The following is a 14,037-nucleotide window of genomic DNA, read 5'->3' as shown; positions in this document are numbered from 1 at the left end:
AAAAAAGACTCTGGCCGTCCCTTCACAAAGTTTCTTCAGTAACCCAGAATGGAAAATGCCGCTGGCGGGATGAGCTCACAAGAATCTGACGCCATCACAACCAGGTTGCGTGTTTAATAATTTCAACCTTAAAAATATGTTGTCATCGTCATCAAAATGTGCAAACAAGTAGTCACTGAAGCTTCGCCTCCTTCCTTTTCTTCTTCTTTGAGGTGAACTGCAGACCGTCGGAGAACTCGTCGGCGGCGGCGTTCTTTGCTTTGGCCTTCTGCTGCAGACGCAACCTGAGGAAGGAAGAAGGCAGCCACAGCGAGGTTAGCATCTTCGGCTAATGTACGTGTGTGGGTGTGTGCGTGCGTGCTTTTTGTGCGAGTGGAGCGGTGCAACGACTAATCCATGATCAAATTGATCATCGATTAATCATTTGGAGGGCTGAAGTTAAAACTCAAGAGTAACTCATTTTTGCCGTCTTCCGTGAAACTTTTTGAATTGAAACTTTTACATTAAAAAAAAAAAAAAAAAACAATCATCAACAAGTTTGCCCATTTTCCGACCAAACCAGTAACACAAATCTTTTCAGTTTGTGTCTGAGCATTTTCTGCTCCATCAACTACAAATCGTGTCCTGATGGAAATTAGTTTTTTTTTTTTTTGATATTGCATTTATAGATTGAGAAAATCAACAGATGAATCACTTGCGTGCGCGGACCTTCGTGTGTTCAGTAGTGTTTGTGTGCAGTGTGTGAATTATTGTGTGCGCAAGTGTGTTAAGTGCGTTGTAAAGTGTGTTTCAAGCTTTTTGCTGTGTGTGTTTGAAGTGCGGCAGCGTTTTGTGTGGGTGGACTGCATTTTTCCACTTTAAAGTTGAAAATGTTCTCCAAGTCAACGGCATGCCTTGCGCGTGTGGTCCCAAAACAATTTGGTTGTGACTTTCTCGCATGCCTGTCGACAGACATCACGGCGCTTGTATCGAGGAAAGGCGGACGTGTCTGACGACGCTAAAGTCGCGTAGCGCAGCTAGCTTGGCGTCCTTTCCGGGAAGCTTGACAGAAGACCGCCATTTAGCCTTTCAAAGTCAGAAGATGGCCAACGCGGCTTCACGAAGTCTGCGAGGCATTCGCGGTGAGTGAATGGATTGAGCGTTTTTGGGCTAACCGTTAGCCACGTTAGCTGCTAAAGTGTCTGCACGGCAACGAAACCTGTTGTGTTAAACACTTCCGGAAAGTACAACCCAACTAAGTTTTGCTCCCGTTGCCTTTTTAAAAACATACGCTAGCATATAAGCTAGCGGACGTCTTAGCGTGCATGCATGCTAGCTTATGTTTTACCATGCCTGCGCTAAATAATAAGGTGCGCCTTATACGTGTGTTCAATTCAGAAATATCCGCTGTAACAGAGGCGGCTGCGCCTTATACTTTCAAAAATAAAAACAAATACAAATACAAATATGGTACTTGTGTGCGCCCTCACTTGTGTTGTGCGTTTGCGGCGCTCTGGCTTTTGTGTGGGCCGCCCCCCCGTTGGACACCGCGCTGGGGTCCGGTGGTGAGGTGTCGTGGCGCATCCCTCAGGCCGAAGCTCTTGGCAGCATGACCCAGGTGGAGGGCACGGATGTGGAACACGTGCTTGAGGCGGGCCGGGTAGGTGGCGTACGACCTCAGGTACGACCCCAGTGCTGAGCGCAACGACACAACACGTCACGTCGCAAGACAAAACAACTGTATTGAAGCCACATCGCGTCACGCAGGGTGGGGCCCGTACCTTTCTTGGCGTTGCGCAGCGCCGCGGCATCAGCGTGTACGAAGTTCTCAAAGTGCGTCTGCAGGACGGTGGCGCGCTCGCGCGCCTCTTGCTCCAGAGCACCACGACTCACCTGTCACGCATCAATCACAATCAAAGTCCCAAACTGTCACTAGTTGTAATCAAGTCGGCTGAAGGGAAAGAGTGTGTGGGTGTGTGTGCGTGCGTGCGCACGCAAAAGTAAAAGACAATATGTCAGGTGCAATCTATACCTGGCTGTGGTACTTGCCCCGCCCCTTGTAGGTGTCATCCTTCATGAGATAGGCCAGGATGTCGGGCAGCTTCATCTCCGATAAGCTGCAAGCAGACGGCGGTGGCGAGACCGTCCCGGTCAGCGCAGGAAGCGGTCGTCGTCAACGACCGGCGGCGGCGGCTCACCTGATGCTGCCGCTGGCCAGTTCGTCCACGAAGGCTGACTCGCCAGGGGTGAGGAAGAGTAGGCTGCTCCCCGCCAAGCCCATGCGTGCCGTGCGCCCCGCCCGGTGGACATACTCCGCCACGCTGCACGGAGGAGTATACTGCACACACACACACACACAGGTTGCGTTAACAGCGTGTCACACAACTTGTCCGTGTATGTGTGTGTGCGCGCCACCTGTATTATCCATGTGACCTGTGGCAAGTGTAGCCCTCGAGCGGCGACATCCTGAAACAGCAAGAGTGTTTTGAGTGTGCAAGTGCACCCCCAGTGGCCATCATGTGAAGTGTTGGAAGGACAAACAGACCGTACACAGCAGAATTCCGCACGCAGAAGCCGAGAACTCGTGGAACACCTCCGAGCGCTCCTGGCCAACAAAAGCAAACATCAGCTTGAGCCACGCTGCTGAACCTCGGCCTCACCCGGACCCCCAGCAGCCTCACCTCCTGACACATGTTGCCGTGGAGACGCGAGAAGACGAGGCCGGCCCGCTTGTTGGCCGACAGCACGCCGCAGAAGAGCGAGTGCAGAAAGTCCACTTCCTCACAACTTGACACAAACACCATCGCCTTCTTTGCCTGATGAACGCGCACGCGTTATTACATAACGCACGCCGCGCACATGCACGCACACACATACCTGGCAGGCGTGCAGGAGGAAAGTAGCAAGACAAACGAGTCGGACTTTACTGGGCACGACGACCACAAAGTGTCGGAGGCCCGTCGGCACCGGGAAGCTTTCCGGTTGGTCCGAGGCGGCGCTCGGGTCGGGGGAGGTGGGCTCACAAACCTGGATGCTGATTGGGTCCTTCAAACAAATGTCTGCCAAACGTGTCACACCTCACACACATACACATACACACACACACAAGTTGTGACTTCTAGAGTGCACGCCAAACGTGCAGGAATCATCCGCGCAACTTTTTGTTTTTCTTTACCATGCGTGAGTGTTGCCGACAAGAGAACATTTTGTCTCTTTGGTCCGGTTGAGTTCAAAGAGTTTAAGATGATTGACAGGTCCTTCTCAAAACCCAAGTCCAACGTCCTGCACACACGCAACAAAAGGGTAAAAACACCTCGCAAGTGACATGCTCGTGTGTGGGTGCGTGTGCAATAGGTTTTTTTTTTTTAGGCTGGAATAGGGTGAGTTCTTGCGTTTGTGTGGGTCTGTATGATTTAGAGCTGCAACATTTAAAAGACAATCGAGTCATATTCCCAAAATCGATTCCATTCTATTCAAGGGCTCGAGTCGATCAGTTTACGATCCAGTTAAGGATTGCATGCAGTACGGATTTGACTAGTATTGTATTGTGTGTGTGTGCGCGCACATTTGCGCACGTGTGATTGATTGTGATTGTCCGCGAAAGATACCGGTCGGCCTCGTCCAGAACGAGCCAGCGTACGGCGCTGAAGGCGATGCTGAGGGTGTGTTGGATGTGATCCACCAGACGTCCCGGCGTGGACACCAGAATGTTGATGCCTTTGCGCAATCTGGCAACGCGATGCAAAAAATGTCATTTACGGCCCAAAACCCGTTTGATTCTTAAAACAGGTATGGGCGTCCCACCTGGCCTTCTCCGACTTCCTCTTCTCTCCGCCCATCAAAACGCCGGGAACGATCCACATGAACGGCTGGCGGCGGGACAGGAAGGACGGGTTAGTGTTTCCCATCCTTTCGCATCAAGAGCGGCGGCGGCGGCATTTACCTTGAGCAGTTTCTGGAAGGTGCTGAAGGTCTGCTGGGCCAGCTGGACAAACGACAACACACCCTGAATAATTAAAAACAACGAACGGGCGCCTCCTGCACGATGACGTGACCGAGACGCAAATAACGAGGTGCGGCCGACTCGCCTCCCTGGTTGGGACGATCACGAGCGCCAGAGGACCGTCGGAGCGCTGGACTTTGCTTTGAAGACCCTGCAGGCTCTGCACCAGCGGCACGGCGAAGGACAATGTCTTACCTGCGACGACAACAACAGCGCACGAGCACGTCATCGGTTGTGCGCACGCACGCTTGCACGCACGCGCGACCGCACACACCGACCTGAGCCCGTCTGGGAACGGACGATGGCGTCTCTTCCGGACAGAAGCGCCGGGATGCTCTGCTTCTGTACGCTGAATGACAACAACACAGGTTCGCAAATCATTCGTTTGCTTGTTGACTGATGAATAGCGGCATCTCTCTTTTATGACCTTTGGTCGCTTCCAGCTCGAATTCTTAAAGCCTTACAAATGATGAACATTCCTTAACGCTGCACATGAAGATCCCACATTCAACTTTGCAGCTTGTAAGTCCAAGAAAAGTACAGTGCATTAATGCTCCGCCAGCATGATTTACATTTCAAATGATCACAAAAAGCTTATAAATTTAATGAGTACATTTTGTGAGCAGACAATGTCATTTTAGTTAGTTGACGTTTTTATTTTATTCCGTTCGCGTTAATTTGACTTTTCATTATTTCGTTCGTTTGCGTTTACGATAATAACCTTGGCCTGAACGTACAGACTTTCTCGGCAACACAGATGACCCACAATGCTTCTTTTTTCCATCCCGGATTAGCACGACGTTACAGTCGGGCATCGAGAAGCGCCAGGCGAGGCGCTTTCGAGAGAAAAGCAATGCGCCAAAGATTTACACCAATAAACGGCGCATCGGATATGAAATTAATTGTCGTGAATAGTCGACTAATCTCGGCAGCCCCAGTTTGAGTTTGTATACTGTGTGTGTGTTACCTGGTTAGCGTGGAAACATTGAGGACTTTGTTGAGTGTCGCCACCTGTTGGGTGAAAAGAGCGTATCAGAGCAAAGGATCTTGACTGTGTGTGTGTGTGTGTGTGTGTGTGTGTGTGTGTGCGCGCGCACGTTACCAGGTGAGGGTGAAGTTTGAAGTCTGAGAAGGATTCCGAGGTAAAAATCTTCTCGGTTAGTGGACAGACTTCGGCCCTGGGTGACAAGCAAAGAACAAGGCATCAACAAGCAATCGTGAGAAAAGCAACAAACTTGCAATTCATTTGCATATTGATTTTCAACGTTGCTCCTCAATTGCTATGACTGGTTAGCCAAATCGCTCCCCAAAGGTTTAAAGAAAAAAAAAGTTTCCACCCTTGAGGACAGACAGCAAGACGGACAATCAGCGGAGGGCAAATGAACAGCTGATCAACAAGGCGGAGGGCCACACCTGTGTACTTCCGGGATGTCGGGGTTGTGATTGAACAGAGACGAGGTCTTGATGGCCGCCCCGCCGTCCGCTCTGGCATCCGGCCTGTGCGGCGTCTGCAGCCGACAGACATCAAACATGACGTGACCAGGCAGGAAGTACAAGCTGTGCTCACGGCAAGCAGTCGAATCCCGCGCCGTACCTGCGGGCGTGCTGGAGGCGGGGCCTCTTGCAGCCGGGGCTGTTTGGCATGACGGTGCCGCCACTCTTTGTGGGGAGGCAACTTCCTCTTGGCCGCTTTCGCTTTCTGAGGGGCAAACACAAGCATTGGTCAGCGAGGTTACATTCATTCACATTTTGCCAACGTTAGAATGGCAATTTACACTTTGCTTAATAGTTCGAACATTTTTGTTTTAGACAACTTTGTTTTAAAAGTTCTCTGCTGTCAATTTTTGCACTGTTTACAGCATGGAGTGGTGGTTGTTTTAAAGTGCTTTATAAATAACGCTGAGTTTCGCTTTTCTCGAATACACTGGCACTCACTCACTTCTTACTTTCATCACCATTTCCCTTTCAGCCGTCGCTTTACTTTCCTCTGCTCGCAGGACCTCTCCCGTAGGGCGTGTGACTCGAGGTGGGGAAAAAAAGCAAACGGCTAACTTACTGCTTATTGGTGCTGTGGGTGGGCCAATCTTCTTCTGCAGGGTTGCCTAACGTTTAATAAAAAGTGTGTGTGTGTGCGCGTGTGTGTGTGTGTGAATATATATGTATTTCTATCTCTCTCAAAATTGTACTCCCCACCTTTCTATGTTTTTTGCGTCATAGCTGTGTGGTTTTATAGCATTAGTTCCCTTTTTAAGATGGTTTTGGGCATAGCGACAACATTGTTGTTTTTGTCGAGAAACATTTTCAGTGGGGCAAATCTTTTGGCTTGCTTATTTGAATCTTGATCATTATCCAGAGAGAGAAAGAGAGAGACAGAGATAGCATGAAAAAGAGCGATTGCAAGCGAGGGAGAGAGAGCTGCAGCAAGCCAAACCAAACCAGCATTTACTTTATCGGCCTTAAAAAAAAAAAAAAAAAAATGCAGAGGCCGATTATCGGCAAATTGCCATATATCGACCCTGCCGATTTCTTAAACCTTCTTAATGTATTTGTTAGTTTCCTGTCCTCATGGGTATTGAAAATATTATTGCACGTTTACTTGGTTAGCAATACCAAGTTTAACATTTTAGTATTGTGACAATCCCACTGCTTAATAATGATCATTGTTTTGTGTGTGTGATTGTGTAAGTAAGAGAGAGAGGAAAAGTAGCCCTCACCAATGAAGTGGAAGTGAAGTTAATACACATCTGCTCGTCAGATGACATCCTCGCCTGCCCTAAAAAAAAAAACAAGGTCACATGACGAACCGAACGGCTATTGTTAAACAAAAGTGGGCGGAGTCGAGCATTTTGGACTACCCGTACACTTCTCCCTCTGCAGCCACACGGATGTACTATCTAATAAGATAGACTGCTAACGCCACCTAATCACCAAATTGGGATGCGAAGCCACTGGCGGCCATCTTGCATTGCCACACGCAAAGCCTATCTAATTTGATTACATTATTTTTCTTTATGGCGTTTTTAGGTTATTTTCTCAAAAGTAATGCCAACATCTGCAACATACTGAGCTAATCTACTCTAAATGGTCGCTGCAAAGAGTGAAGTTTGTTCTTTCGAGATGGCAGCCTACTGGCTTCTTCATTATTAGGAACCGGCGCCATGTGATATTGTGTTCAATAACATTCGAAACATCTGGAACATATTGAGCTAATCTACTCTGAATGGTCGATGCAAAGAGTGTTGTTGAAGATGCTTTTTTTCATAATTTGCTAATACTTTGCTAAATATTTTATTCATCAACGCAATTCATTTGCTTTTCACATTAACACAGTTACCTATATTAAACATTTAAACAACGCTAGTAACATACAGGCTCTGAAAACCAATAAAAAAAGCTGACCTTTTAATTTATTTGAATTGTATGTGAAACCCCTGCAATTATATATTTTTTGCAAATTCTCGGTAGATTTGTGACTTCAATCGCGCATTGGTAGATTCTCGTTACACATTTTTTACTTCAATCACGCATTTGCACATTCTCGTTTGACATTTGTTACTTCAATTACGCATTTGTAGATTCTCGTTACACATTTGTGATTTCAATCACACATTTGCAGATTCATGTCACACATTTGTGACTGTGGTTACAGGTACGGATACTTTTTACATATTTTAGATTGAAATACGCATTTGTAAATGGTCTTTCTACAATAACGGCCCCAAATTTAAATTTCAGCAGGCATTTTAAGCTCGGTCCAACTCAAAGTGTACATTGTGACATCAAGTGCGTGTGTTGGTTTCATGATCTGCTAATGCTCGCAACCACTTCCAGTCAATGAGCCCGACCACGCGCATAAAGATGACCATAAAACAATGAAAACAAGAACGCGCAAACCCGTAATGAGGACAAAATCTCACCACCAAAAACGCAGCACGAAGACACGCGTGTGAACTGGGAAGAAAACTTCCTTGTCACGTGATAAAAGCCCGCCCCCTTCGTCTCTTTCTACGCCGTCTTTCACGGCTGTGAGCATTCGTTGTGATGCATTAGCGCCGTCTGTCGTTTCCTTGCGAAATTTATGAAATGGGAGAACTTGCCAGCTCGAATCGAACCCACGGCAGCTGCACTGTGTGAAGCGATTAGACCGATGTCGAAAGGGAGGTCTCCGGGGATCGATGGAATAACTGTGGATTTTTATCTTTTCTTTTGGGGCGATATTACAGTAATGCTTCATAATGCTCGTGCAGAATGTATTTTAACAATGTCTACTACGATAATACAAATAATTATCACACTAACAAAGACAGAGTTTCATTTCAAAATCGGAGACCTCACTTTGTTATGTAATGACTACAAATGGTTAGCAAACGTTTACTTTCGTAGACTAGACATTTTTGTCTTGAATTTTTGTATTGAATTATTTCTGTATTGAATTAATTATTTCATGTTCCCGCGTTGCAGTGTTTCATGAATTAATTTTATTAACACCTGATTGGTTGGTCTGCTCATAAAGTCACGGCAAATGAATTCCAGATTAATGGATTGATCCCAACTGAGTGTCTAGTGAAAATACTCCGATCCACTGAGTGAGGGTATTCACATCTACATTGGTTTGAATACTCAAGCAAAACAACTAAGTACAAGCCTGGACCGCACACTCTAGGGAGCTCATGAAAGTCCTCATCGTCGTAGCCGCCATGTTTGCAATCACTTCAGCCTAAAGCAATCGATTAGACAAGATTTGAGTTTGTCAGCGTTTAGCCCCGCCCACTAACTTTGATGGGCGAGTTTGACAGTTAATTACTTAATTCATCATAAATTAATTAATCAAACACTGCAACGTGGGACCATGAAACAATTAAATACAGAAATAATTAATTGAATACAGAAATAATTAATTAAATAATTATTTAGATTTTATTTTTTTACATATAATCATAGATAATTTAATGACACATTTATTTATTTCCACATTTGATTAACAAACGAAACATTTATTTAATGAGCCTTGTTGCACGACACACACTCACGCGCACACGCACACAAACAAGCGTTGGTTGTTGATCTTTATTTGACATTTTGACATGTCATCCGATTGAAGTTATTGGTAAGATGAATACAAAAAGAGAGGCTGACATTTGATTCATTTTATTAGTAATGAACTTCCTGCACTTTATAGTAAGTCCACAGTGAGTACACGTGTGTGTATGCATGTGCGCGAGTATGTGAATTTTGTGCGTGTCTAAATGTGCACGCGTGCATCAAACACTTGAACTTGTGTGCGAACGTGTGTGAAGCGACTTTGAGTGTGTTCACATGTAAAGTTGACGTCAAGTTCCACTGAGCAAAGAGACGATAGAAAACAGTATTGCTGCTAGCTGGCATGCTAACATGACCAAGTCAGTCATGTGACCTCGCATGTTCACAAATAATCTACAAAAATGATGACCTGACACTTGACTGTATGTTTGGTGTGACGTCATGACTTGATGTCAAAATAGCGAGACGGTCTGTTGCGGGAAAAGGTTATTCAAGTTCTCTAAAAGCATCAAACTAAGAAAAGCATTCCCAATGCAGCCTTTGTGCGTCCTCAAAGCATGTGTTTGCGTGGGTGTGTGCGTGCGTGTGTGTGTGTGTGTGCTGTCGTAGCCGACTTTGGGTGGGCGGGGCACATGAATGACAAAGTCTAATCATGGTCGTGAGCGGAACTAAATAAAAAAAAACAAAGTAAGAAAGAACAAAAACCTCAGTGATGTTATGAAGTCATGATGTCATGTCATGATGCGCAACAATGTCACTGTATGATGTGGTTATAAAGAAAAGACATTCCAAACTGTAATACAACCTCAGTGACGTCATGGCAACGTCAGGACGTCACAATGCCATGACAATGTCCCGACATTGCAATGATGGAAGTGATGACATCATCTCACGAAGGCGTGCTGGCATGATGTAGACGAAACGTCACAATGCCGCCACGTTGAAGCGTTGTGATGATGTGACGTCATGATGCCGCAATGATGCGACGTCGTCACTGTATGATGTGGTAGAGCGTGACGTTGTAGAGGAGCTGCCGGCCGTTGTTCCAGGCGTAGAGTGCCCTGTCTCGCGGGTTGTAGTCCAGCATGGAGATGTGGCCGTAGGTGTTGGCGAGAGCCACGTCAATGTACTCGTACGTGGACGAGTTGGTGGAGAAGGCGTAGTACACCTTGGTGGGGCCCGAGTAGCCGTTGGTGACGTAGAGCGTCCCGCAGACCATGAACGCCTCGCCGGCGCTGCGTTTGGGGTGGTTGGTGGTCCAGCTGCGCAGCACCCGCAGGCTGTCGGGATCCAGCCTGCTTAGCACAATGTTGCCGGCGTTCTGATTGGTGGCGTAGACGGCCCACAGCCCGCCTTCGTCTACCATCAGGTCGATGTCGGAGTGGCCGCCCCACGAGTAGTGGTACATGTTGTTATAGCCGGCAAAGTCCAGCTGGCGAGATCGGCTGATGAGCGATGACTTCAGGTCAAACTTGATCAGCGTGTGACTTTGGAACTTGTTAAAGTACAGCGAGCCGTTCAGGACCACCTGGCCCGTCCCGGACCACGGGTGAGGCAGGCGATGTGATGTGAAGTTATCCGTCGTCATGAAGGCCGACAGCGATTCGTACTCGCGCACAAAGCGGTTGTTGTGGTAGCCGTCCATGTACCACACCTATGATGCGCACAAAAATGTCCTCACAAGTAAAAACATCCTCGCAAGTAAAAACGTCCTCACAGCAAAGGTGTTTTGGTCAGGGGTTGGTCCACACAAGCAAAGAAAGACACACAAACACAAACAGACGCGGCAGAATGCCTGCTAAGATGCTGACGTGTCCTATGCACGGCTACTATGCGCTACCATGCTAACATGGTCATGTGATACACACACGTCCATGTGTGTGACTGTTGAAATTCAAACTTGCTAACACAAAATTTGCCAACACACAAACACTGCCAATTAGCATGCCACTGAGCTAACATGCTAGCATACCATCTTCTGTCATGTGAGCTAAAGCACTAACATGTCCATGTACTTGCACTCTAACATATCAATGTGCTAACAAGCTAACATACCGTGTGCTAGCAAGCTTCGTGTCTTTGTGACGCTGCAGTCTGAATCAGTAACTCATTCCGGACCCCCCAAATCACTACAAGGGGATTTTTAAGGACTCATCTAGGTCCTCAATCTCAGGATTTTGATATTGAGACCACTCTTGGAAAACTCCCAAATTACTACACGAGCGGAAGCAATTGATGAAAAAAAATGTGCGTTCGTGACGCTCTAGCAGTTCGCTTTCCCTGACTTACTCTGTTGTCTCCGACGGGCGCCAGTGGGTCCGTCATCCAGGAGCCAAACCTGGATCCGGAGGTCTTCACGGTGACAGGCTCGGCTATTCTCGTTAGCTTCCCGCAGGCTGGAAGGCAAACGAGAACGGGAAGCCGGTCAGAGGTAGGTCGGCATCCGCTAAGCTAGGCGGCCTCGCCGCTCGCTCACCGAGCCGCTGCATGCAGGCGCGCAGGCGCTCCTCCAGGCCGGCCACACGCGTGTGAAGGTCCTGGTAGTCCACCGGGGCCGCGCGGTCGTGCAGCTCGGCCAGCGTCGCCGTCACATTGGCCGCCTCCTCCTTGAAGCGTCGCACGAGGAGGGCGTCGGCCTTGTACGCCTCCAGCAGTGGGATGAGCGGACGCAGCTCCTCCATCTTGGCCTTCATGGCCTGAACCGGCACACGACTTGCGGTCATCGAGACCCAACGACGTCACGTAGACTCAGACTAGCGCAACATGCCCCTTACTTCACGTCGCGTAACATAGCCTAGCATAGCATTGACATTTACATAATGGAGTGTACATTAATGAATAACATGTCATTATATTGACTATGTAACATAAGATACCGATCATAAGGTAAAATAAATATGACCTAGTTGAGTTAAGTGACGTTGCGTAAGCTAACCTAATGTAGCGTAACTTGTGTGTGTGTGTGTGTGTGTGCGCAGGTGCGCTTACCTGGTAGTGCCTGGCCCTGTTGCTCTCATGCCCCGCCTCCACCTCTTTGAACTTGTTCTCCAGTCCTCTTAGCTCCGCTTCCATCTTCTCCACCACGCCGATGTCCTGGCGGCTGCGCTGCTCCAAATCCTCGATGGAACGGCTCATGTTCTGCACCTGTGACGCCATGCTAACTTTGCTTAGCGTGCTAGCGCATGCGCGGCCATCTTTTTCTCACCTTGTCCAACAGGTGTTGCACTTGCTTGCTGCGAGCGTCTGCGGAGCACACGGCACTCGGCGGGGTGAGCACCGTGCACACGCAGCCGCCTCCCGAGTCCTGGGCCGAGCTGAACACCTGCCAGCCGTCCCTCTTCTGACCCCAATCCCGACCCTCCTGACCCTGGGGGGCCGCCGGACCCACCTGTGTGTGCGTGTGTGAAAGTGAAAAAGAAGGATCACACTTCCTTAATCAGAGTTGGGCACTTGACCCTTTTTTACAGGTCAGTCCCCTGCCCTCCGGCCTCGACCCTCCGGCCTCATTCATAATAATTGCCCCTACCCCCTCAAAAAAAGAAAAAAAAAAGCGTCCTTGCATGATGCCGCCGCAGGGAGAGATGATAACGGCAGTGGTTTATTTAAAGATCATTAGCTGGCTAATTTAATTTTCAAATGTGCTTACTTTATTATGGGCTTATTTGTCTCCTCCTTCTTGTTTTTTTCTTCTCCTATTTTTTCATCTCCTTCTTCACGAACGTGCCCAATGCAAGTAAGTACGCACAATTGGTGTTCCAGGGATTGTGGTATTGCCTGTTTGGAGGCGATTTAGGCAAGAAGCTTCATCACATGCACGAGGGCCGATTTGTGGGCCGGACTAGAATCCACCTTTGTTATTTGTCATCCCCGTGTCCCGCGCCAAAAATGGGCGTCCGCCCCCAGGACGGACTGCCCAGCTATGCATTTAATGCATTGGAAGTGTGAGATGAACACTGTTGTGCTATGTGCGTGTGTGCGCGTGTGCGCGTGTGTGTGTGAGAAGCAGCAGCACACACTTAGAAAAAATACACTCATCAATCGTAAGTGTACGACGGGTGGGGCCGAGATGAACGCTTTTGTGATGCGTGCCCGTGTGTGTATACGGAAGTGTTTTTAGCATGTTTGCGGTGTTGTGTGTGTCGAATGCGCACATCTGCGTGCGTGTGAGAAAAGGAGGATGAATGGACAGACATACCGTCGTGGAGAAAGCAGCGAGGAGAAGGATGAGCAGAAACGACTTGACCGCATTCTCTTCGGACTCCATCCTTCCTCCTTGTCCTTTCTTCTCTTCTTCTTCTTCTTCTTTCAGGTCCGCCGTCGCGGCCAGCCCACTGTCAACACATCCTACACAGCGTGCGCGTACATGCGTGCGCTGATGTCATCGTCGTGTGGCAAGCTGGGGGGGAGGAGTCACCATCCACGGTGCTGAGTGGGCGCGCGTGCACATTGGTGTCGCCTGGAGCGGCGACATGTCGTCTCTTTATCACACGAAACGTTTGTTCGCTGAGAAAAAGCTTTGCACGCACGCGCAGAGGAAGACTGTTTCCATGGTAACCACTGAGCAATACTTCCAGAAGGATACACGCATTCAAGCAGATGGCGCGCGCACACACGCACACGCAGCCACACTAAAAGGCACATACGTGCACACGCACACACACATACAGTGCAACGGCAGACACTCAGTTCTTCAGCCCGGACAAGGGAGTGATGTTAACAGCTGATTATTGTGGCATCTGGTTACCACGGAAACCATCAGTGTCCAATCACATTGTTCATAGGTACAATAAAAACAAACTGAGCAGCGTTCGTTTAGAACAGACAATGTTGTTTTAGGTTGTTTTGTTACCTGACATGTTTCGTCGACAAGAGAAGGCGAAAGACTAAAACAACATTGTCTGTTCTAAACAAATCAGCGAATACATAGGTAAGAAGAAGAAGAAGAGAAAATTAATTTAATACAACTATTAGCAGGGTTTGCTCTCGCAAATCAGTCACAACGTTGGATCTCCAAA

General features: G+C 48.1%; 2 protein-coding genes across 4 annotated transcripts; both read right to left on the bottom strand.

Annotated features, from left to right (window-relative positions):
* Positions 1-97: 97 nt before the first annotated feature.
* Positions 98-8,506, bottom strand: ddx31 (DEAD (Asp-Glu-Ala-Asp) box polypeptide 31). Of its 3 annotated transcripts, none has more exons than XM_088303989.1 (21): positions 8,471-8,506; positions 6,697-6,750; positions 5,577-5,681; positions 5,396-5,490; positions 5,085-5,160; positions 4,950-4,993; positions 4,261-4,331; positions 4,068-4,177; positions 3,923-3,964; positions 3,784-3,848; positions 3,588-3,707; positions 3,155-3,261; positions 2,857-3,056; positions 2,661-2,795; positions 2,525-2,584; positions 2,395-2,445; positions 2,178-2,317; positions 2,012-2,096; positions 1,761-1,872; positions 1,470-1,674; positions 98-284 (listed from the first exon to the last, which is right to left on the bottom strand). In XM_088303989.1, exons 1-21 carry the CDS (start codon positions 8,489-8,491, stop codon positions 173-175), a joined length of 2,010 nt encoding a protein of 669 aa, XP_088160115.1. In that variant the 5' UTR covers positions 8,492-8,506; the 3' UTR covers positions 98-172. The 3 variants fall into 3 exon arrangements, with proteins under 3 accessions (XP_088160115.1, XP_088160121.1, XP_088160130.1); XM_088303995.1 differs by lacking the exon at positions 8,471-8,506 and adding an exon at positions 7,900-8,053 and having other exon boundaries at positions 6,697-6,755; XM_088304004.1 differs by lacking the exon at positions 8,471-8,506 and adding an exon at positions 7,900-8,025.
* Positions 8,507-9,114: 608 nt separating this feature from the next.
* LOC148343574 (noelin-like) lies at positions 9,115-13,962 on the bottom strand. Its single transcript, XM_088279850.1, has 6 exons — positions 13,218-13,962; positions 12,228-12,410; positions 12,011-12,166; positions 11,499-11,718; positions 11,312-11,418; positions 9,115-10,676 (listed from the first exon to the last, which is right to left on the bottom strand). The coding sequence occupies exons 1-6, from the start codon at positions 13,284-13,286 to the stop codon at positions 10,014-10,016; spliced, it is 1,398 nt and encodes a 465-aa protein (XP_088135976.1). The 5' UTR covers positions 13,287-13,962; the 3' UTR covers positions 9,115-10,013.
* Positions 13,963-14,037: the final 75 nt, after the last annotated feature.

Source organism: Idiotropiscis lumnitzeri, chromosome 1, assembly GCF_059441095.1.
Source record: "Idiotropiscis lumnitzeri isolate Australia: NSW breed Sydney's pygmy pipehorse chromosome 1, RoL_Ilum_1.0, whole genome shotgun sequence".
Lineage (NCBI taxonomy): Eukaryota > Metazoa > Chordata > Actinopteri > Syngnathiformes > Syngnathidae > Idiotropiscis > Idiotropiscis lumnitzeri.
Note: the sequence above shows the minus strand (reverse complement) of the source record. Positions and strands in the feature narration are given on the sequence as shown.

What these genes read in the sequence shown, in the direction of transcription:
- ddx31 (XM_088303989.1), bottom strand. Translation starts at nt 8,491, where the DNA reads ATGAGCAGACCAACCAATCAG. An exon ending in CCTTCCAGAAACTGCTCAAG is followed by an intron (nt 3,849 to 3,922) that starts GTAAATGCCGCC and finishes TCCCGCCGCCAG; the next exon opens with CCGTTCATGTGGATCGTTCC. An exon ending in GGGGCAAGTACCACAGCCAG is followed by an intron (nt 1,873 to 2,011) that starts GTATAGATTGCA and finishes GATGCGTGACAG; the next exon opens with GTGAGTCGTGGTGCTCTGGA.
- LOC148343574 (XM_088279850.1), bottom strand. Translation starts at nt 13,286, where the DNA reads ATGGAGTCCGAAGAGAATGCGGTCAAGTCGTTTCTGCTCATCCTTCTC. An exon ending in ACAGGGCCAGGCACTACCAG is followed by an intron (nt 11,719 to 12,010) that starts GTAAGCGCACCT and finishes GTGCCGGTTCAG; the next exon opens with GCCATGAAGGCCAAGATGGA. An exon ending in CGCCCGTCGGAGACAACAGA is followed by an intron (nt 10,677 to 11,311) that starts GTAAGTCAGGGA and finishes TGCGCATCATAG; the next exon opens with GTGTGGTACATGGACGGCTA.